Source organism: Psammomys obesus, unplaced genomic scaffold, assembly GCF_907164565.1.
Source record: "Psammomys obesus unplaced genomic scaffold, mPsaObe1.curated_primary_1811, whole genome shotgun sequence".
NCBI lineage: Eukaryota > Metazoa > Chordata > Mammalia > Rodentia > Muridae > Psammomys > Psammomys obesus.
Window position 1 is genome coordinate 23,818 of NW_026596152.1, and position 22,600 is coordinate 46,417.

Here is a 22,600-nt window from a genome sequence, read left to right on the forward strand (position 1 = left end):
GTGACATCCATCATCATGATTCTACCCACTGTCAACTTGACAACAATCACATCACTTAAATCATTTCCACCTCCTGTCTCCACAGCTTCAGTTCCTCTCATATCGCAAACTACACTCCAATTTTAAAGGACCACAGTCCTTAATCATTCCAACACTTTAAAAGTTCCTAAACTGCCTGGCAGTGATGGCACACACCTTTAATTCCCACACTCAGAAGGCAGAGACTGGAGGATCTCTGAGTTCAAGACCGGCCTGGTCTGCAGAGCTAGTTCCAAGACAGCCTGGGCAACACAGAGAATCATGGTCTCAAAAAAGGTCCACAAAGACCACCTCTTACCTGAGACTCAAGGAAATGACTTAACTATGAGCTCCTATAAATTAGAAATCAAGTTACATACTTCCAACATACAATGGCAGAGAATAAATATTGCATTTCAAAAAAGGAAGAACCAAGGAGTGCCAAGAAATTATCAGACCACAGTAAGACAAAGTCCATCAGCACAAACACCAACCTCTGATGCTTTCTGTCCAGCTGTGGAGCTCCTGATGTCATTCACTACACTCAGATAGCTCCACCTTCCAGTCCTAGCACATGGAACACACATAGCCTCTCTCTCAGACCATGTTTCTACTCCTTGCCTAAAACTATGTGGCAGAAAAAAATATTACAGTTCTGGCATCTCTGTTACACAGGCTTCCTAGTCCCTCCTAGGCTTACCTCCCAAAGTTTCATAGGATGGCCTCGCAGGACCTCCTCACAGCTTCTTTGACTCAGACACATTGCCCTGCTCTCTGAAATGTGCACAGGGACCAGATGACTCTGCCAAGCTCTGTTAACAACTGTGAGATGTGGCCACACCAACAGCTGTGTAATGGACTGACCATAGCGAAACACTTGCGTACATGTGGAACAGGGAACACCCAAACTTAAGGCTTCACCTTCCAAAGCAGTTTGGATTCTCACAAGATGAAGCCCATGAAGAGCGAGGCTCTGCCCTCAGGACAGCTTTCCTGCTGCCACAGTGCAAAGGCTTTCTCTTCAGCGATGCTGACCCCTTTGACAAGTACAGCTGAATCTGCAACAGCTTTCTCTTCAGTGATGCTGACCCCTTTAACAAGTGCAGCTGCTTCTGCAGAGCCATTCAGACAGTTTCTGTCCTGACACTTCTCCTGTGACATTAGTCCTTCATCTTTAAATTCAGCTTCACTCATAATCAGGGCATGTACACACTGAAACGAGATTCTTGACCAAACTGTCACATGAATGGATCCTTTTACAGCTCCCAATAGAAACCTTGCTACTCTCTGAAACTGCCATGATCTGGCCCCCACTGGCGCTCAGCATCTGGTCTTCCCTGCATCCACCAGAAGCTCCCCCATAAGCTCTGCCCTCAGCATGGGCTTATTTCCTAGTCCTAAACACCAAACTCTTCCACATTCCAGCCAGAAAGCCGTTCCATAGGCCAAAGAACAACATGTTCAGGGTTTTCCGGTTTTTTGTTTGCTCGTTTTAAAGCAATCCACCCTCTTGGTATAAATTTTCTATTCAGAGAACTTTACTTGTTACCTGAATATTGTTACCAGTTATTTTCTATTCGGGTAACTTTATACCTGACCAAAGAAACTCAAGAGAGGAAAGAGTTATCTTCCTCACAGTTCAAAGAACAGCTCATCATGACACGGCAGTCTGAGAACATGGAGCTGCAGCACCTGGGAAACATCCACAGACAGGAGAGAGAACAGTGGAGGCTGTGCTCATGTGACCTTCTCCATCCTATGGTCCTGCATCCTAGCTCACGCAATGGAGCCACCCACAGTGGTTGGGCCTTCCCGAACCAATTACCCATCAAGATGATCTCCTCCTAGCATGCCCTGAGGCCCACACCCAAGGTGGTTCTAGACTCTACAGAGTTCACATCTAAAGTTAACCGTGGAGGGATCCACCCAGCTTTGTCTTCAGTGGACAAACCTTCCCCCAGCTTCTCCTTCATAACAGCAAACTCCACTCTGCAATAAAGACTTTAGAGTACACTGCCAAAACCCAAGACACTGAGGTTGTTGACGGCACCACCTCAGAGAACCTGCCAGTTGTCAAGTTTCTAACTATAGCCTCTGAGGCTGTTTTTTTTTATAGCACCCATGATGAGACCATCAAGAACCTCTACCCACTGTGAATACTCACCCAGCAGCTAGTCAGGGACAAAGCCAAGGGGCCTCAATGAGAGGCAGTCTGAAAGAATCACCACTGGAAGCCAGTCACATTCACCCTCCCTGGCATGCTGAATAGATGGTGAGGAAATGATTGATTGTTCCCACTGCATTTTAGCTGGGCATTGATTAATAATATTTAAAACTTTTTTTTGGTCACAGTTTTACTCACAGACATCAAAAAATAAATAAATCTTTTAAAAAATCATCTTGACCAAAGCAAGTTATAGAAGACAGAATTGCAGTTTCAGGGAGGTAGAGTCTGACCATCATGGCAAGGAGCATGGCAGAAGCAGGCAGGCATGGCACTGGAGCAGTATCTGAGAGCTTACCTCCTTATCAGCAAGGAGGACACAGAGAAATGAAACTGGAAACAGAAAGAGCTTTTAAAACCTCAAAGCCCACCCCAGCAACACCTCATCCAACAAAGCCACACCTCCTACTCCTTCCCAAACAGTTCCACGAGCTATAGGAGCCATTCTCATGCCACAGTCACTCTAAGTCCAGGGTGCTAATTCCCATCCAAGTATGGATCAATGGAAACACTAAATCTGCATCTTTGACTGTTCTTCCACAGAGGGACAGATGGACATCTCCTTGTTCCATGTGGCCCACTTTCAAGAACACGGGATGGTCCTAGAAACGCCAGCCAGAGTGGAGCAGCACTACACAGTCCTGGAAAACCCAAGCTTCTCCCCAATGGGAGTTCTACTGAGAATGATCCCTGCTGTAGGGCACTTCATCCCCATCACTTCCATCACACTGATCTACTATCACCTCCATCTCGAGGACGTCACACTTCACCTCTACCTGATCCCCAATGACTGCACCATTCGGAAGGTGACACTGAGAACCACAAAAGTGGGTCCTGGGTGGGAGCCAGAAAACTTGAGTCATAGCTAGTGAGCACCTTGGAGAGATTCTTTCCTGGGACTGTGGATGTGTTCTATGAGGGAGCCTTGGTGTGTGATTCTGCCTTCTTCGTGGCCCCTCACACCACAGGCCCTACAACTGCTTTAATGGCCCCTTGCAAAACTCTACACGGCTCTTCCACCTATCAGATGGACGGATTGCAACACTGTCAACATGTGGCCAGGCCCACCTTCCCTGGCAGCGACCCCAGTCTCAAAATGAACATGGCAGGGACCAATAATTCAAACAATCTGTGTGGCAAAACACAGATAGAACGGCTCCCAGGTGCCCCTCAAAAATGTGCTAATCGACCACCTCACCTTAGTCAGACCAGATGTTCCGGACCAGAAATCTAGCTAAATCTCTGTCTGCAATGTTCCCTAGGCCATTGACGATGAAGAAATGAAGTTCCAGTTTGTGCGAATAAACAAGCCACCCCCCGTAGACCCTTTCTACATCGGCTCCCGCTACATCGTGTCTGGGTCTGAGGGTCTGGAAATCATCCCAAAGGTGAGCATCCAGCTGTTTGCTGCTCATCAGAGTCTGCTGTCAGGCTTGGGAAGCCTGTGGGGCAGGTCACAAGGCTTTGCAGAAAACTGGGAATGGGGAGAAAGCGACTTGGAATGGGATTAGCAAGACTTACACCTAAACATCAAAGTTAGGTGATTTAAGGGACCACACAGGAATGCAGATCAGTTCCTGAGGAATTAGATTCATTCTGGCATAGAGAAGGGTCCAGGTAACATGGAGAGTTCCAGCCCAGGCTGAGGATGTGTGAGCAGGGCTTTCAGGATGAGCTCCACTCATCTGACAGTGTAAATGTTTAAACACTGGGTCCCAGACAGTAGTAGTATTTGGGAATTTGTGTAAACAAATACGTGAGGACTGACTAGAAGAAGCAGGTAATCAGTGGCAGGCCTTGAGGGTTACAGCCATGCCCTGCTCCCCACCTCAGACTGCTCAATCTGAGAACATAACAAACCAAACCATAAGCAGTGTCACAAAGAAAGGAGCCCCAGCTTCCCTGCATCCCCCATGAAGCTAAACAGCAATAAAAGTCCTTCCTTAAGTTGCTTCCTGTCAGGGTTTTGTCAGAGTTTGAGAAAAGAAACAGCATGATGGGGTTCCACCAGAGCCGCAACCTTCAGAGTAAGATGTGTGTTCAAAGGCTGTGCGTTACCTCAGTGCAAAGAAGCCAGTGTCTAACATGGTGAGCAAGGTCAAGAGAGTTTGGGAGTGGAGACATTCCTCCTTCACAGAATGAGTAGTGAGTTCTCACACAGCAACTCTCTCTGTCTCTGTCTCTTTATGTCTTTTTCTGCCTCTCTGTCTCCCTCTGTCTCTCTCTCTCTCCAGGAACTGGAGCTGTGCTACCGGAGCCCTGGGGAATCCCAGCTCTTCTCTGAGATCTACATTGGCCACATGCATTCGGGGATTAAGCTACAAATCGCAGACAAGAAGCATATGAATCCCATGTGGGAGGCCTTGCTGAAACCAGGTAAATGAGTTGAAAGCCAGAGACGCTAAAGGCTGAAGGAGGGAGGGAGGGGGGAGGGAGGGAGGTGTAGTGTCATTAACTCCTGGTGCCATGAAGTGACCGGAACAGCTATGTAGGTTGTGGTCTGAGCACAGTGTAGCCTGAGATGCTAGGCTAGTCAGCTTCTCCCAATTGTGACAAAGTACATGATGCAGACACCTTCAAAAGAGAAAAGCGTGTTTAGATGCAGGTCCTCGAGCAAGGTTCAGCCCATGGTCAGCTGCCTCCATCTCTCTGAGCCTGAGGTGAAACAGGACATGAGGGAAGTGGGGGCTTCCCTGTGAGAGAGGAGGCTGTTCACAGGGCAGCTCCAAGGCAGGGAGAGGGGAAGTGCTGAGGAGGAGGTGGAGAAGAGGAGAGGCGAGGAGAGACAGTCCAGGCAAGATCTTCTCTTCCAGGCCATGCCCCAGCGGCTAGCTTCCTCCACTGTGCACTTTTCCATGACTGTTTCTGTTCTCAGTATTCACTCAATGAGAGCGTTAGTGTATGGTTCACTCATAAAATCACAGCCGTCAGGACCAGTCCCTCAGGATACTGCTGCAGGACTAATCCTTGCACACATGACCATTTCTCACAGAACACATCACATACAAAGCACCCCTACTCTAAGCCCCAGTTTCTCAGTCCAGCATCCGGGTTCCTGCCCCCACCTCCCTGGAAGTGACAGGCTGAGAAGCACAAAGCATCAGGCTCCAGTTCACGTAACAGCTCAGCTTTAAATTGACAGGATTTTCCAACGCGAGGTATATGCTCTTCAATCCGTCCATAATGTCTATTGATAAATGTTATTTTTAACATTTTATACATGCATACAATACATTCCAGTCACTCCACATTAAAAAAAGAAAATAAGAAAAAACCTTCTCCTCTCCCTCCTACTCCTCCCAGCCCACCTGTTTTCTAGAACTCTCTTTGCCAGGATCAAAAGGTTTTCCTTCATCACACAAAGCTTGGGACCTGGGACCTTCTGCCTGGGTTTTGAACTATCCAGCAGAACACAGTGAGCTCACCAGCAGTTTACAGAAGGGATGTTTACCTCTCCAGAGACAGTAATTCATTATTTGCCAATGGTTTAGCAGTAAGAGGCCCTGTCCCTGTGAGGTGCATCCCCATGTGTGGCTGAGAGATGGTCAGGCCCCACGAGTGTGGGTCCAGAGACAGTAGGTGCACTGTTATGAGTTCATGATGGCCGCGGTCATGCCAGGCTACAAGACAGCACTTCACAAGCCTTCTTTCTATCTTCTATTGAGATATTCTTTCCTCTTTCTCTATGATCCTTGAGGCTCAAGCGGGTGGTATAAACGTCTCAAGCGGTGGTATAAATGTCTTATTTACAATTATAATGGGACCAACCAGTGATTACACTTCAGGCCCACTCCACAAGATAGGCTCCATCCCGATTACTATAAAAAGAAACACTTCATTTTCAGCATCCCGAATAGCCATAAGTATCTGCAGTTACCTCCATTCCCTGCAGAGGTGAAAAGATGAAGGCTGAGAGATGCTTTTGTCTGCGGCGTAGACATAGATACACAGAAGGACACTGGTACTGTGTCCATTTAGCTAAGCAGCAATAGCAGCTTCTCCCAAGGGCCTACACCCTCCTCAGACCTGAGGTTCTTTGCTTTTGTTGTTCTTTTCCCAGCCTTGCCATATTTGGGATAGAGTCTACCCTGTGCAGCCTGAAGGGCCGTCAGGGACCCACTGGTTGCCCCCATCATAGCTGTGCCATGATCGCAGCAGTGGGACCATCTGTCCTGGCAGGACGCTTATAGGATCACAGGGTCACAACCGCATTAGACCGCGGTCAATGCCTTTTCTTCCTCAGCAGCCGTCAGAGCACTATCAAACCCCAGCAGCAGGAAGGAAGCTTCCAACTCAGTTCCCCTAGAATTCTCCATGCCACATGTCCAAGATGTTTGGATTCTCTATACCGCCTTGTCCAGGACAAAGTCTTATCCTCTAGTTCTGATGGGGAACCAGGAAGAAAGACATGAACCTGTATTGTCTCAAGGACCTCCAGAGCCTCCCTTCCCAACAACTCCTATGGCGGTACCCACACCCAGATCTGGGTTTTTCTTTAGAAACTCACTACTTCTAAACCCTTCCTTTCAAGCCCCATAGGGTGTCTTGCATGCAAATTCCTTTCTGTTTTTGTATTGGGTTGCCAAGAAATAAGCTTCCTTGTGACTTGTAAACACTGTCTTCATTTTTAACACAACATCCCACTTACTCCTCCCTCCTCCATCCCCCACACTCTTCCAGTTAAAACATCTCTGCCCCAGTGTTTCCTCTCTTCCCTCAGTTTACCGCCATGCTGCTGTCGACCTTTCCCCCCTGAGGCCCTGACCCCTACCTAGTTTTCAGGTTTCCGGGGCACTCCATGTTAACACCACAAGCTAAAGACTCCAGGATAGAAACTGCCCGTGAGGGGTGTGGTGTTTCCTTCTGGACCTGGACTATGTTGCTTGATACTTTTCCTGCTCTGTACACTAGCTTTCGTAATGTCATCTTCACACCTGAGTCAAATTCCATGGTACACATGTGGCACAAATTTGTTCCCTAATCATGTGTTGGTGGACATCTAGGCTGGCTGCATTTCCTAGCTGTTGTGAACAGACCTTCAGGGAGCATGGTTGTGCAAATGTCTCCATGGTAGAATGTAAATTTTGTTGGATGTATTACAGGTAAACGGCTGGGTTATATGGTGGCTCTAGGTCTTAAGAAGCCTGTGGGTTGATTTCCCAGTGGCTGCACTAGTTGATACTCACTGCAGCGAGGGAGCGATCCTCTTTCCCCTCATCCACTCCAGCGTGTGTTATCATGTTTCCTTGATATTGGACATTCTCAAGGGACGAGATAAGATGGAATCATAAGTCATTTTACCCTGAATTTCCTCATAGCTAACTGTTCCCTAGCCATGTGCATTTCCTCCTTTGGGAATTCTCGGGTTACTACTGTGGCCCATCTTATCCCTGAGTTATCTCCTTGGAATTTAGGATTTTGAGTTCTGTGTATATTCTGCTTGCTCTTCTACTGGCAGATGTTAGCCAGGAAATAGTTTGTCCCATCCCTGCATGGATCTTTACTCCTCTACTATCCAGGACTTTTCAGTGTCACGAGATCTGACACATTTACTACTGTTTCTGCTTCCTGTGAACCGGAGTCTTGTCCAGACAGTCCTTACCTGTGCTGCTCTGTTGAAGTGTTCTCCCCTTTCCTCCGCCTGATTCAGGTATTTGTTCTTACACAGCGTTGAGTTTTTAAATGTGATGTTCAGGCATTGATTGGAATTCCTCACCATGTTCCCATCTAGGTTTTCCAATTCCATTTGTTAAACGGTCTGTCTTTTCTCTAGTATATTTTGACTTCTTGGACAAAGATAGGGTAGCTGTGGTCCTGTGAATTTTATCTAGATCATCTGTTCTGCTCCATTGGCCTGGGTGTCTATGTCTGTCCTTACCATGCTGCTTTAATTATTATGGCTTTAGCGTTAATTTGAAGTCAGGTGTGCTGACGCTTCCCATAACAGGGTTTTTGTTGAAGTTTACATTGGCTATCTGTGTCTCTTATGGCTCCATGTTTGTTTCTGCAATTTATTCCTACTGTTTGTTAAGAATGTCCCTGGACTCCTGATTGGCACTGCACTGACTGTGTAGAGTGCCTATTTTCACTGTATTGATTCTTTTAAACAAGCATGGATGGGGAGTCATCTTCTGAGGTCTTTCTTGATTTATTGCTTTAATGTATGTCTTAAAGTCTTTGTTGTAGAGTTTTTGCATTTCTATTGATATGTTTTCTGCCAACCATTTTGTTTTGTTTTGTTTGTTTACTATTTTAACTCATGCATTCTTTCAAGATGACATAGACAAGAGGAAATAGTTAAAATAGTGAAAATTTTTAAGTTCAGTAACAGTACAGTCCTAGTCCAGCACCCACAATGCCAAAAGCAAGTTCCTCTAATTAGACCTCTGGGGATGCCCAACCCTTGTCAGGTGTCACACAGTGGTGGCTCCTGCTCCTGGGATGCTACAAACAGACTACACACATGTCAGAGAATAGTCTTTGCTCTGCCTGCACCTGCATGATCCACAGGCTGAGAACTGACCTGCTCCAGCATCAGGCCAAAGTTAGAATCTCACTCTAGCATTTACTCATCAGGAAGTCCTAGAAAATGACTTAACAGACAAGTCTGACCTTCCTCACCTCTACACTGAAGATAAGAGGGAGGAACTGGTAGGATGTTTGGGAAAGTGAAATGCTGTTCATAAATGCTTAGCTGATGGGAGCAATGTAGCTATTTTTCTTTATATTATGCCAACCTCTTCCACATATTTGTTTTCTTAACACTGTCCTTTGGAACTCACTAAGATCTATTCCTTTCCATGTGGGAAAGTACTCAGGCATTGGAAGATTGTAATCACAGCCCACTTGTACCCCCAATCTTATATCTTGGTTCTAAAATTCCTGGACACTCAGTTACTTTCTTCATTAGATGCTTAAGTTTATCTACAAGTCACGATGCTCCAAGATGGTCCAGTAAGTGTGGACTGGAACCAGTACCATCCTTCCTTCATACAGATGGAACCAGGCTTCCAATACTACAAACTGGGTCCTTGGGCTGACTCCTAAACTGTTAGAGCACAATAAATTTAAAGTCTCCTCAAACCCCCGGGGTTCATTTGTAAGCTGAGGTTTACTAATTGTCTTAATTGTTGCTAAAAGTAACTCATTGTTTCCATTTGCTCACTCTTCATTCATCTTGATTCTGCCATCAAATCCAGAATTCACATTTGTGGCATCTGAAAATATAAAGTCAAACAAGTACAAGAAAGTAGCTTTTTACCCAGAATGAGATGTCAACTGATTTAATCCATCTGGCATGGGACTTGGTTCGTTCACTGTGAGGAATTCAGTCTAGGATAAAATTGAGGTTGTGATCCTGTATTGCTCGTTCACATGTTTTCTCTCTGTGATTAAGGCTCAGGGACTAAGATGCCCTGTATAACCGAGGAAATGCTCACCTTCCACACAATATCAGAATCTGTGGTTCATTCTCAAGATCTCAAGCATGGGTGGGACTGTCACAGAGTGCACTGAGTGTGGGTGTGTACATCATGACAGAGGTTTTATGTCTCCTTTCTTCCAGGGGACCTCAGACCTGCCCTGCCCAGGACTGCTCCAGCCCCCAGAGGTTAGTAAAGACTGTAAGAGGCCAGAGAGGCCAATGGTATTCTGCAGGTAGATCATCTTGAGAGAAGGGCAGTGAGAAAGGAGAAATCCTCACTTTGCAGACCTCACCAGGACAGGTAGGAGAGGAGCAAAGCCAGAATACAGTTCCTCTCATGTCCCTTTCTGCTTTCCATGGTGACAATAACTCCACCCACTCCCAACCTTAGGGACCCACTGTGACCCCATGCACTGGTCAGGCAAAATGTCAGACTAATAACTTGCCTTAATAACTAATAACTAAGCCATACACACTGAGGTCTTAGAGCACCCAAGGTGTTTACCATTGAAGAAACAATGCCTCATATTCAAAATTTGAAAGGTCATATAGTAAGAACGTATTTCTTAAAGAAAAAAAGAAGTATTTGCTGGTGACAGTTCTTCATGACAGATTAATTTAAATGATCTCGGCAAGCAGTTAGAAGTTGGGAGTGGAAATCTTTGATTTGCTGATGAGACAGGAAAACTGAGTTGGTCAAGGCTGTGCCACGCCTTTAGCACTCTTCTGTGATGATGGAGACATTAAATTTGTTTAGTATTCAGCTTTTCTGGAAGGTGGACATGAAAAGTGTGCTTTCATCCAATGACTAATGCTACAACCATGGATTTGAGTCCTGAGATTTTCTTGTATTTGTGAAGGCTACAGGACATGACCCCATAATTCTAAACTTGACTTAAAACTGATTGGGAGATGGGCATGGTGGCAATATGCCTTCAGTCCAGCACTCTAGGCACAACAGGCTGATCTGAGCTCTTGGCCAGCCAAGGACCACACAGTCAGATCCTGTGTCAGACAAAAACCAATTGGACTAATGCTCATAACAGACATTTCTGACAGCTGTTTTCATTTAAAAAGAAGAAGAAGAGGAAGAAATGACCTTCCAGAGGCAAAGGGCAGCCAGGGCTTCAGATGAAAAGAGCAAGAAGTGAGCAGCCAGTAGGAGCCCCTGAAGGAGATTTTCTTTGCTCACTGCCAACCTCATCTTCACTCCTAGATGCTCCTGTCTTGCTGCACTTCGTGGACCAGTATCGGGAGCAGCTGGTGGCTCGTGTGACATCAGTGGACCCTGTCTTGGACAAGCTGCATGGTCTGGTGCTGAGTGAGGAGGAGTATGAGGCCGTGCGGGCTGAAGCCACCAGGCCAGACAAGATGCGGAAGCTCTTCAGCTTCAGCCGCTCCTGGAGCAGGGACAGCAAAGACCAACTCTACCAGGCTCTGAAGGAAACCCATCCTTACCTGATCATGGACCTCTTTGAGAACTCAGGCAGGGTCTCTGTGGGATCCTGACATCTATAGTGGCTGAGGGGTCAGCACTCTACTTAGGGTCCTGACTCTCCCTGACCCTCCTGTGGCTCTCCGTTTCTCCATCTACACCCACTGGCCATCTGAGTTGTCTTTATGACAGCACTGTATCCAGGACACCTCTTGGGGACTCAGAGGTCCCCTCTTGGCCTTCCCCAGCCAGATGTTCATGCAGATTGAGCATCTCAGAAAACACCCAGTGGAGCCTGCAAGTCTATACAGGCCTTGTCCAGCTCTATGGTCAGAGTGGCCAGCCACGAGCCACCCTGACCCACCATGATACAAGCAGGACTGGGAAGAAAGAGACGCTACTTTTCCCTGGAAAGTGACTGTCTTGGGAATGGGAAAGGAAGGGGCTCTTTACACTCGGTGCTCAGCAACACAGGTGTAGGAAGTCACGTGACACAACACGGTGCTCACAGCACAAACACCGCAGACTAGTGCACACTGTGAAGGGATCCTGAGCAGCTGCACCTGTACCAACCTTTGTTCTTGTCAGGGACTTGACACCTTCAGCTGCATCTGCCCTTTGGAGGTGTGAGTCCCAGCTCAGGAACCTGATGTGCAATGCTCCTTCCACACGTGATGGTCTGAGCTTCTTAAAGCCTACAAAAGGGAATATGAGTCTATTAAATTTGATTTCACGTATAAAGGTCACGTTTCTTTCTTGTCTCCTGCCGGAATGCAAGGTCCTGGAGTCTATAGGTAGCCCGCGCCTCCTTAACTGATGTGGTTGGGATGTTCTAGAACAAGCCATGACAGGACAGACTTTCTGTGTCAACAGCAAATCTGCACTGAAACCATCTCTGTAGCCAACGTTCTGAACTTGGCTCCTCCAGACAAGTCGCCTGCAGAGTGGACAAGAGGTTTGCTGATAATGAGTCAGATAATGGCACATTCCCAGGGAAAACATGTAGTTAACAGAATATCTCAGTATTAATTTTTCTTCCAAGAAATGTTATTATTCTTTTTTCGTGCTTGGTGTCTCAAGATGCAATCTGCAGCCTGCACAGCTGTTGTCATTTTAATACATCACAAAGTGTGGAGCCAGCAAGAGACTCCTGAACCTGCAGTAAGTTTCAAATCTTTCAGTGAATCCCATAGGGACAATAAGTATGTAGAAATAGAGACTTTGCAAATTCATTTAACCCAAGCCAGTGATTTGGGAGAGATACACTTTATACAATAAACATTGTCAGGTTTACACTTTTTGTGTGAATAATAATTTTAAAAATTATAACAATAAAATTGCTGAGGAAAAGCTTCTTTTTTCTGTAAATTCCCATTAATTAAGACCGTTTTGTGTCAAGTTACCAGCTGTGGTCTACGGTCAATAAAATGTGTTTATCAGCAACAGATCAAGTAATCCAATTAAAAATGGGGTACAGAGACAAACAGAATTCTCAATAGAGGAATATTGAATGGCAGAGAAACACTTAAAGAAATGTTCAATATCCTTAGTCATCAGAGAAATGCAAATCAATATGACCCTGAGATTTCACTTTACACCCATAAGAATGGCTAAGATCAAAAACTCAAGTGACAACACATGCTGGAGAGGTTGTGGAGAAAGGGGAACCCTCCTCCACTGCTGGTGGGAATGTAAACTTGAACAACCACTTTGGAAATCAATCTGGCACTTTCTCAGACAATTAAGAATAGCACTTCCTCAAGATCCAGCTATACCACTCCTCAGCATATATCCCAAACATGCTCATGTATACAAGGACATTTGCTCAACCGTGTTCACAGCAGCTTTATTCATAAAAGCCAGAAGCTGGAAACAACTCAGATGTCCCTCAGTTGAGAAATGGATACAGAAACTGTGATACATTTACACAAAAAAATATTACTCAGCAATTGAAAACGAGGAAATCATGAAATTTGCAGGCAAATGTTGGGATCTAGAAAAGATCATCCTGAGTGAGGTATCCCAGAAGCAGAAAGACACACAGGGTATCTACTCACTTATAAGTGGATATTAGGCATATAATATAGCATAAACATACTAAAATCTGTACACCTAAAGAAGCTAAGCAAGAAAGAGGAACCTTGGTAAGATGCTCAATCCTCATTCAGAAGGATAAATGGGGTAGAATTTGGAAGATGGAGAAAACAGACAACAGAACAGGAGTCTACCACAGAGGGCCTCTGAAAGGCTCTACCCAGCAGGGTATCAAAGCAGATGCTGACTCATAGCCAAACTTTGGGGCGGCTGCATTGGATGGGCTTTTCTGAGTTTGGATGGAGGAGTATTTCTACAAATGTTTGCAGAGGAAAGAGATGCGATTAGAGTTTTAGCTTTGCTGAATCAGACCCAGTGCTCTCCACCCTGTGTCTGGTTCCCTGGGTGAGCTGGCTGGTCTACACTTGCCTGTCACAGCAGATGGAACATGGGGGCGAGCTCTCCCTGACCTCACAGACCACCACAGCCCTCTATCTGCACCACCTTTCCCAGATCTCCCAGTTCCCTGGGGAACTACCACAGAGGGCTTTGCTCACTGGCTGCTGAGAGGGGTCTGCAGAAGGAAGTCTGTTCAGTGAGGGGATCTCAGGAGACAGAGACACCTGGATCTGTCATCTCTACTATCATGAATGTGGGTATCCTTCTGAAGCAGCCTAATTCCACCACCTACAGCTTTGCTCACCCGTGTCTCCAGGAGTTCTTTGCAGTGATGTTCTCTGTCTTGAGTTATGAGGAGGACAAGGACAATCATGAAAACTTCAAAATTGTAGAAAAGCAGCTAAAATTACATGGAAGGAGGGAGCTGTTTGATGCACCCAGCAAGCGTTTCCTATCTGGCCTTGTGAGTGAACAGGGGATGGAAGAGATGGAGAAGATCTTCACCTGCTGGCTCCCTCGGAAGAGGAGGAGCAAGCTACCAAAGAGAGTCCTGGAGGAGGCCCAGCCCCAGCATTCATATTCTTTTGGATTGCTCCACTCTCTGTATGAGATTCAAGACAAGGAGCTCCTGACACAGGCGGTGCGCAGTTTTCAGGGAACAAGGGTCATATACAGACAGGTATGGTTCAGCCAGTGTCCCACACAAATGTGAAGCACCCGGTGGTCCACACAGACATGGAGGCCCTGGAGGTCACTTTTCGAATCATGTGATGAGGCTGAATGTGAGTGGACAGCAGGGATCAGGGCTGAGGGTCCCACGCTGGTTCTGTAGGTGTCCAGACACAGCCCTCTCTCCAGCTTCCCCATGGATCCCATGAGCCCACGTGCTCTAAGCCAGCAGCACTCTTGGCTGGTCCCAGAGGCCACAGAGTACAGGTCGCCAGTGACGCCTAACTGCTGAACCTGACCCTCTGTGTCTAGTCACCTAAGAGCTATCATGTCTGACCAAAGGATGGGGTCTTGCCTTTCCCTCTGTCTCTGGGAGGAACCACTTCCCTGCTGTAGAGGCTTCCATAGCTACGCTGACCTTCACACTGCCTTGACCCTCCACAAGCATCAGAGGCCACAGCTTCTCCCCCTTCTCTTATCATGCTTTGTCTCCGAGGAACTTGTCATTCCTGCAGGCACTCTCCCCTACCCCCATGACGGTGACCTTGGACCTGGGTCTCTCCCCATCACCTCAGAGTGCATATGTATGTATTTCTGTTACAGTTCTTAGTTCTTAGTCCTCAGCCTAAAATAGTTCCTGTCCCTCCAATCCTAGTAGATGGTAGACATCCCTTCCCAGGGCCCGAGCCTTGTGCTGTAGTGGTTGCTCAGTGACAGAGGTCACACACTATCAGAGTCCCCTTGAGCCACTCCATAAACACTCACTTAGCCCTGACTTCATGGCAAGCCTGCCTCTCACAGAACAGAAAAGTCAGTTGCTGCCCTAAGGACCACACACCTTGGGAGAGAAGACAGCCACTGTCTACTCTAATTACCGTGGGGCATGGCACTTGCAATGGGCAGCTACATACAGGGAACCAGAGAAGAGAATGTTGACACAAGTGGACCAGAGGAGAGATTAGCAGGGGAAGAAATGTTTTGTGTTGTCTTGTTTTCAAAATATTTTTCATATACATTCCTACTGGACTTGATGGCATAGGCTTGTAATGCCCCTACTCAGAAGGCCAAAGTGAGAAAATTACTAGAGTTCTGGAGTTTAAGAACAATCTGAGTAACAGAGAAAAAAAAACTTTAAAAAGGATTTAAAAGTAATAGAATGATTATTAGAAAACAGAAGGGAATAAGAGGAGGAGAAATAGGTTAAAAAGAACACATGCGATCAACGCATGATATATATTCATATATGCATGGTGGTGGCTCAATAAAATGGCCCATTTTAAATTATTATTATGGGCCTTAGTAAGGGTTCCTTTTGCTGTGATGAAACACCAGAGCCAGGGCAGCTTGGGGAGGACCGGATTTACTTCAGTCTCTGCTTCAACAGCACAGTTCCTTATGAAGGGAAGTCAGTGCAGGAACTGAAGCAGAGGCCATGGAGGAACCAGGTTTACTGAGTCACTCTATGAATTGCTCATCCTACTTCCTCATGCAGCCCAGGACCACCAGCCCAGGGGTGACACTGCCGGCAGTAAACCAGATTCTCTCACAGCAATCATTAATTAATAACAATAATAATAAAGGTTTTGCCCACAGTCTGTAGCCTTTTCTCAGTGAGGTTCCTCTTCCCAGATAATTCTAGCTTGGGAAGTGAGGGTGTCACTCGATGAAAGTCAGCATCCTCCTAATTAATGACTAATGTCACACACACACTCACACACACACACACACACACACACACACACACATTCAAAGCAGCTCCTTTGTTTGGTTTTCAGGGCACTGGAAGCCATCATGATAGCACAAGCCATCCTGTAACTTGGTGCCTACCTGAGAAAAGCAAGCACACACGTCCATACAAAGACTTGTGAATGAGTGTCCTAGAAGCTAAACGCTTAACAGCTAACGCCTAGAGACAAGCGAGCCACTAACAGACAAGCAGAAGAATGAGGCCGGAGAGACGGCTCAGCAGTTAAGAGCACTGGCCGTTCACCCAGAGGACCCAAGTTCAGTTCCCAGCACCCAGAAGCCCACAGCTGTCTCCAACTCCAGCTCCAAGACACGCAGTGCCCTCCTCTGACCTCAGTGGGCCCTTCATGGCAGAATATTATGTTACAATTAGCAGTTAAAAGTGAACTACTGGGGGCACAGGGTGGAGTGCGGGCTGGGAAGCAAGTGTGATTGGGTGGAATTCCCAAATAATTAATAAAAAATACTATGTTAGAAAGAAAGAAAGAAAATACTAAAAGAACAACAAATAAAATTGAAAAGAAATATTAAATTTAAAATGCTCGAACTGTGCTAGAATGTGTGGTTCCAGTTACACAAAATCCTAGGCCACAGACTTCTCTGGAGCCGGGGCCTCTTAGTGTTAGTTTCTGGGAGTGAACCGTGATGAGCCCTCACACTGCCTTCGTTAGGACTCCCTCTGTGGTGTTGTAATGGCGTAGCAGAAGCCATCTTCAGATAAACCACCTAGCTAGCCTCCAGAACAATATGCCAAACTTTTAAAATCGAAGCACCCACCCTCACGTAGTTTGTGAAATAACAAAAGGCATAGTGGCACGTGCCTGTGACCCACGCTGCTTAGGAAACTGAGGCAAGAGGCTCATTTGAGGGCTGGAGTTCAAGGCCAGCCTGGAGAGCCGAAGGGGACCCCTCTTAATCAGTGAATAAAGTTCCAGGCAATGTGAACAAAGCTACAGTAACATAAGCACTATTACTGGCTGCCGAGTAGAGAACGTGCGGGGAGGGATAAAAAGGAGTGACTGCAGAGGAGCATGAAGACAGATGACAGGATATGGACATCGTCATTGCTGTAATTGCGGCTCCTCCACTTTATGTACCAAAGCATTCAGTTTACATACATACACAGTATGCCAACGCTGTATGAACATTTTAAGCTAGGGTCTTGCCCTCGAGGAGCTCATCATTCTCTGTCCCGCTTTGGCTTACACACTGGGATGTGACTCGTCCAGTCCCTGTGCCAGCTCATGCTACAGCAGGCTCGCCCAGCATTAACTCAGCCTGTGCCGACTAACACGTCAGACTCCCGTGATTGTCTGTGCTGTGAAGGGCTCTACGGTGGCGGGGGTCCCCTGGTCTAAAGTGGTGGGGAGCTGTCGGTAGGTTAGCCCCAGGCAGAAGGAGACGGGAGGAGGATAGTGAGAGACGGGGGCTGGTAGACAAGAAAATGACACAGCTGGAGAGAAGTGGATGGAAAGAGGCAGGCAGATCGATGCTATGATGCTATTCAGAAGACTAGCCTGTCCCTGGTTGCCTAGCAACTGTTATTGAGCAAGTGGTCGCTAGACAATACAGGGCCATCTAGACTTTAGTGTGTGGGCACTGGTCAGGGCATCACAGGGCTTGTTACTCCTGACAACAGGCACTAGCTCTGATACTTTTTTTTTCTCACCTCCTAATTGCTTTGTCGCACACAAAAATAACATGATGATGACGCACAAGATTTGGAAAACAGAGAGTGACACTATCACGTGATCCTACCATCAAACAAGCTGAAAATTCCTGTCTGAACTCTTTCCATCCCAGGCTTCTTCTGTGGAAATGCAGCTGACCTTTCTTATCCTTTTAGCACGTGTGATCTTAAACCATTTAATCCTGGCTTAGATGATCACAAACACCTGTTCAATTTCAGGATAATTCTCTCTGGTGATCAAATTAATCCACGCCCAGCCACTGTGCACACTATGAAAACTCTCTGCCACCAAACCACAGGCCCCCAGCCTCAAATGCAGCATCACTTTAGTAACTATTCTCCTCTCGGTCTGGAGATGAGTTTGTTTCCAGTTCCCTGCCCTGAGGAGGAGCACTACCCAGAGCCCAGGTGTGATTCCCAGTACCTACACCTGACTCCCAGCGCCCGGGTCTAACTCCCAGAGCCCGACTCCCAGAGCCCACGTGTGACTCCCAGAGCACCCAGGTCTGACTCCTAGTGCCCAGGTGTGACTCCCAGCACCTACACCTGACTCCCAGCACCCGGGCAGAGGCAGGCGGATCTCTGATTCTGAGGCCATCATGGGCTACACAGAGAAATCCTGACTCAGAGATAGACAGACACACACAGAGAGAGAGAGAGAGAAACAGGCAGAGAGACAGAGAGATGAGAGAGGTCTCCTCCCAGTGCTGGGATCCCATCCAGCACGGCCCCGTGCAGCCCTGTGCGTGCTGACAGTCTGTGAGCTCATGTCTGTGTCGGCCCTGTGGTGTTTAGAGGACCTTGTTTCCTTGGCGTCCTCCATCCTCTCAAGGTCTTGCCATCTTTCTGTCTCTTCTTCTGCAGGGTTCCCTGAGCCCTGTGGGCAGAGATTAATAGATATCTCCTATTAAGACCGTGTTCCAAGGCCTCTTACTCTCTTCACACTTTCTGGCTCTGGGTCTCTGTATTTGTTCCCATCTACTGAAGGAGAAAGCTTCTTTAATGATGGCTGAGCAAGGCCCTGATGTGATTCCTTGGCCGGCGTGGCCAGCCTGTTTCCAGGATTGCCTCCTCGGTTTGGCAGCTGAGACAAAGGAGTGTGGGGAGAAGAGGCTGTAGAAGAGCTCTGGGAAGATCACCTGGGAACGGGGCAGCGAGAAGGAAAGGGCTGCAGCAGGAGGTCTGCTACACGGTGGGAGTAAGACTCAGGTCCTGTCCTCCACCCCCTTTAACTGTTAAAAACAATTTTATACATATGGGTGTTTTTCCTGCATACTGTGTGCATGCCTGGCACGCAGGGAGGTCAGAAGAGGATCCACTGGAACTGGAGTTACAGACAGCTGAAGGTCCCCATGTGGCGCTGGGAATAGAACATGGATCCTCTGGAAGAGCAGCCATGCTCAGCTGCTGAGCCAGCTCTCCAGCCCCCTGGGCTACATCGTAAGTATATGCTTTTTCTAGAACTGGCAGGCTATTTTCTAAGTCCCTCACCTTTCTAGAGTCCCAGGAGCATGGCTGAGGTCAGCCATGAGAGAGGAGTGCACCATCCAGGGCTGGAAAGCAAGGTGAGAAACGATTCAGGGCGTGAAAGTCTCTGAAAGGACTTTTTTCTTTTTCAACACTAAATTTAGTGTGCGAATGTATGTTTAGTGTGTGTGTGTGTGTGTGTGTGTGTGTGTGTGTGTGTGTACATCCATCATGTCACATCTGTGAAGTTCAGGGGACAACTGCTGGAGTCATTTCTTTCCTATTTTGTGGCTCTTGGGGACCAAGTCCAGGTCCTCAAGCTTGGTCACAAGTGCCTTTAACCTACTCAGCCAATTTTCTGGCTCTCTGGGAGGATTTGTTTCAAATCACATGTGAAATGCCCCAAAGGCTGGAAGTAGATGAACGTGGATGAATGTGAAATAGGATGCAGAGAGAGCAGCGAGAGGAGAAAGAGAAGAGGAAGAGGGATGGGAAGGCAAGTCTTCACCTGTGTCACTTCTGGACCCCGTTTGTGGAAGTTTTATTGTGATACTGTTTTTGTTAGATCCTTTTGTTTGCTTTTGTCTTTTGAGTCAGAGCCTCATTATACATCCAGGCTGAACTGCCTCGGTCTCCTGAGTGCGGACACGATTAAACTCCCCCCCCCCTTTTTTCATAATTATGTTAATTTTTCATGCATTACACACACACACACACACACACACACACACACACACACACACCTCTGAGGGAGCCAGAAGGGAATCAGGAATTCAGCCTGGGAAGAGGGGGAGGGATAAAGATAGTGAGGGAGAGTGAATACACACAGTGACCAGGTTAAGTGGCTACCCTGGTCACTTAACCTGGCCTTTCTCCGTTGATTTTCATGTGTCTGGCTCTCAGACAACAATGCAACGTCCTTTGGTTACAAAGCTGCGCCTTTTGTGCCTCATCTCATTAAATGCGTTTTTGTTTATCAGTTTTTAAGACCTTCCATTATTCCTGTCCTTGAAAAGGAGAAATAAAACCCTGGGGAAACTCCCCACACAGCTTGTTGCTTTGTGCGCTGCATTTCAGCTTCCGGGGCGGGGTGCCAAGTCCCCCTTATTAGCTAGGAGATCCCAACGCCTCTCACCTCCTCCCTCACGCACCAGTCTCGTTGCTATGGAGACAGACCTCGCTGCACCAAGACTTGAGAGGCGCTAGAAGCTGGCTGGCCAACCTCTGCAACAGGCTGTGGGCGGAAAGGAGGAGCCAGAGAAAGTGGCGCCTGGGCAGAGCGGCCCCGAACCGCAGGGGCCCCCTGCTCCGCTTGCTCCGCCCCCACCCACCCACCCAGGGAGTAGAGATACTGCTGCAGTGCGGGCCGCCGCCCACTGCACTGCGACCCAGCAGGGACTTCGTCTCTGTCTCAGCAGCTTATCCTGTCCGTGCTCTGCACCCATGGCTAACGGTCCCTTTCCACGCAAGCCCTGGGGTCCAGAGCAGATGTATTTCGACTCCGATCCTGAATCCGAGGGCCTGTTCGATGAGCCGCCCCAGGAAGAGGGCCACACTGCGCGGGCACCCAAGTCCGCATCATCAGCTGGCAGGAAATCTGCTCGGCGCGCGGGCGGTAGGGCTCCGGGACCCCGCGCCGGGCTGTCCCGAAAGGCCTCTGCGCGCTCGGGACCCAAGGAAGAGGAGCCTCCGGTGGACGAGGGCTGCTATCTAGATCACTTCCCGCACCTCTCCATCTTCATCTACGCGGCCATAGCCTTCTCCATCACCTCATGCATCTTCACCTATATCCATTTGCAGCTTGCCTAACTGGCCAGGGGCACACGGGGTGGGACCGGGTGGGCGCAGATTCGAAGGGTGGGAAGGGGAGGGGAGAGAGAAGCGCGGCCTTTCGTTTGGACATGCGCTGCGTCCGCTTCATCTGGCGTTCCTGATGCTGCCTGCTTTTCTGTGTTGCCGCTTTGTCTGACTGTTCGTCAGATGGCCCAGTGTCTGCTGGCGATGGGATGCGGTGCTCCTGCGCCCGCACATCGAGCGCAATCAGTGTCTATGTTTATGATCCTGGACTGCACTGAACCGTGTCTGTAACTGCGATCGTCTTTGTACCCTGTCACTCTGTGAAGTGAAGGCCCAGCATTTTTGTTTGTACAGCGCAGAACGAGTCCAACCTTCTGTTGCTTAAAGGATGAGCTAGACCCGAGCCTGCGGACTCCCAGAGGGAACGAGGAAAGCGGGTGCCCGGGCTGGGAGTGTTGGAGCTGTGTCATCTCCCACGTTGCTGCGTCATCCCAGGGTGAGCCAGCTGTGCCTAGGACCTCTTTAGGTCGAGACTGCGCACCGAGCTGGTGGACCTGGGAGAGCGGCGGGTGTGGCCAGATGCTGGAGGAGGTGAGTGGCGTCGGTCAAGCTGTGGTCCTGTCCCTCAGAGTTGGGGCTGACACGGCTCTGCATTTTCCCCGTGCTTTAGGTCTTGTGGCTCCCAGGAGGATGCGAGGCCTGTAGCAGACCACCAGAAAGCCAATGCTCAAGATGGGTTTTTGGACTGTGTGGAACAGGAGCCACAGCCTTCGGGGACGGAGGCCTAAAACTCGTGGATTCCGTGAGATGAGACTGGGGGCCTTTCTTTGCTGGGGTCCACGGGAGGACTATGCTAGAGAATTCTCCAGCAACTTCGTTGTACCTGGAGACCCTCTGAAGCTGTGGGCCCAAGATGAAGGGGTTGGGATTGGGGACTGTCGCTAAGAGTCCCGCCAGGACCTGTCCTCTCAGACCTCACCTTCGCAGGTTATTCGCCTCCACACCGTTCACTCATGGATGTCAGCTGCTGAGCGCCAACACTGCTGTACTATGGAAATGTCTGTAACCGTGGTGTGTCTGATGGAATAAATCATCTTCTCTGTCTCCTCTGCATTCAACCGTCCATTAACTCCCAACATAGGATGGCTTCTGCTCGAGTCCACGCCCCGCTTCCTAAAACACCCCGCCACACCTCTAAAGCTGCCTAGATTACCCAGCACTCCTGGGTACATCCCCCACCCCGCAGCTCCCGTCACTGTCACCCCCAACAACAGTCCGCCTTTGCTACAAGGTGCCAATGCCCACTGCTCCTCCGTTGTGTCCCCACGTGCCTATCAAGGGACGTCTGGAGCAGCAGAGCTGAGAAGGGATCTGGCCCACGACTGACACTGCTTGCGCTTTTATGAATCTGGCGTCCCTAATCACGTCTCCGCTTGACTTGGTCATCTTGCTTCTCTGCACTTTAAGTGCCACAAGTCTGACACCCACTGTTCCCCCAAATCACATCTCCACGGGATTTGGAGTCAGCTCCTGGTTTTACCCGTGGATACAGGGTCTAGTACTGCTCCCCACTGAATCCCTACGGGCTAGTGCTTTCCAAGAGCACATTCCCACCTAATCCCAACAGCAGATCCCTTCCTCCCAACCCCAAGCCCAGCTACCCATTCCTCAACATGTTATTCCATGTTATACTTTCCT

General features: G+C 48.2%; 2 protein-coding genes across 2 annotated transcripts in view; both read left to right on the forward strand.

Annotated features, from left to right (window-relative positions):
• The window catches only part of LOC129666744 (NACHT, LRR and PYD domains-containing protein 1a-like), a gene marked incomplete at its 5' end in the record, with an annotated part of 33,558 nt that extends 21,747 nt beyond the window's left edge, over positions 1–11,811 (forward strand). Inside the window, 5 exons of the mRNA XM_055593985.1 lie at positions 2,786–3,048; positions 3,505–3,630; positions 4,477–4,618; positions 9,807–9,851; positions 10,882–11,811. Coding sequence (XP_055449960.1) covers positions 2,786–3,048; positions 3,505–3,630; positions 4,477–4,618; positions 9,807–9,851; positions 10,882–11,174 — 869 coding nt within the window. The remainder of the gene's footprint in view (positions 1–2,785; positions 3,049–3,504; positions 3,631–4,476; positions 4,619–9,806; positions 9,852–10,881) is intronic.
• Positions 11,812–20,419: 8,608 nt separating this feature from the next.
• On the forward strand, positions 20,420–22,006 carry LOC129666886 (uncharacterized). Its single transcript, XM_055594229.1, has 2 exons — positions 20,420–21,493; positions 21,573–22,006. The coding sequence occupies exon 1, from the start codon at positions 20,549–20,551 to the stop codon at positions 20,912–20,914; it is 366 nt and encodes a 121-aa protein (XP_055450204.1). The 5' UTR covers positions 20,420–20,548; the 3' UTR covers positions 20,915–21,493; positions 21,573–22,006.
• The last annotated feature ends 594 nt before the right edge of the window (positions 22,007–22,600 follow it).

Excerpts from the sequence above, each read along its gene's own strand:
- LOC129666886 (XM_055594229.1), top strand. The coding sequence starts at position 20,549 with ATGGCTAACGGTCCCTTTCCACGCAAGCCCTGGGGTCCAGAGCAGATG.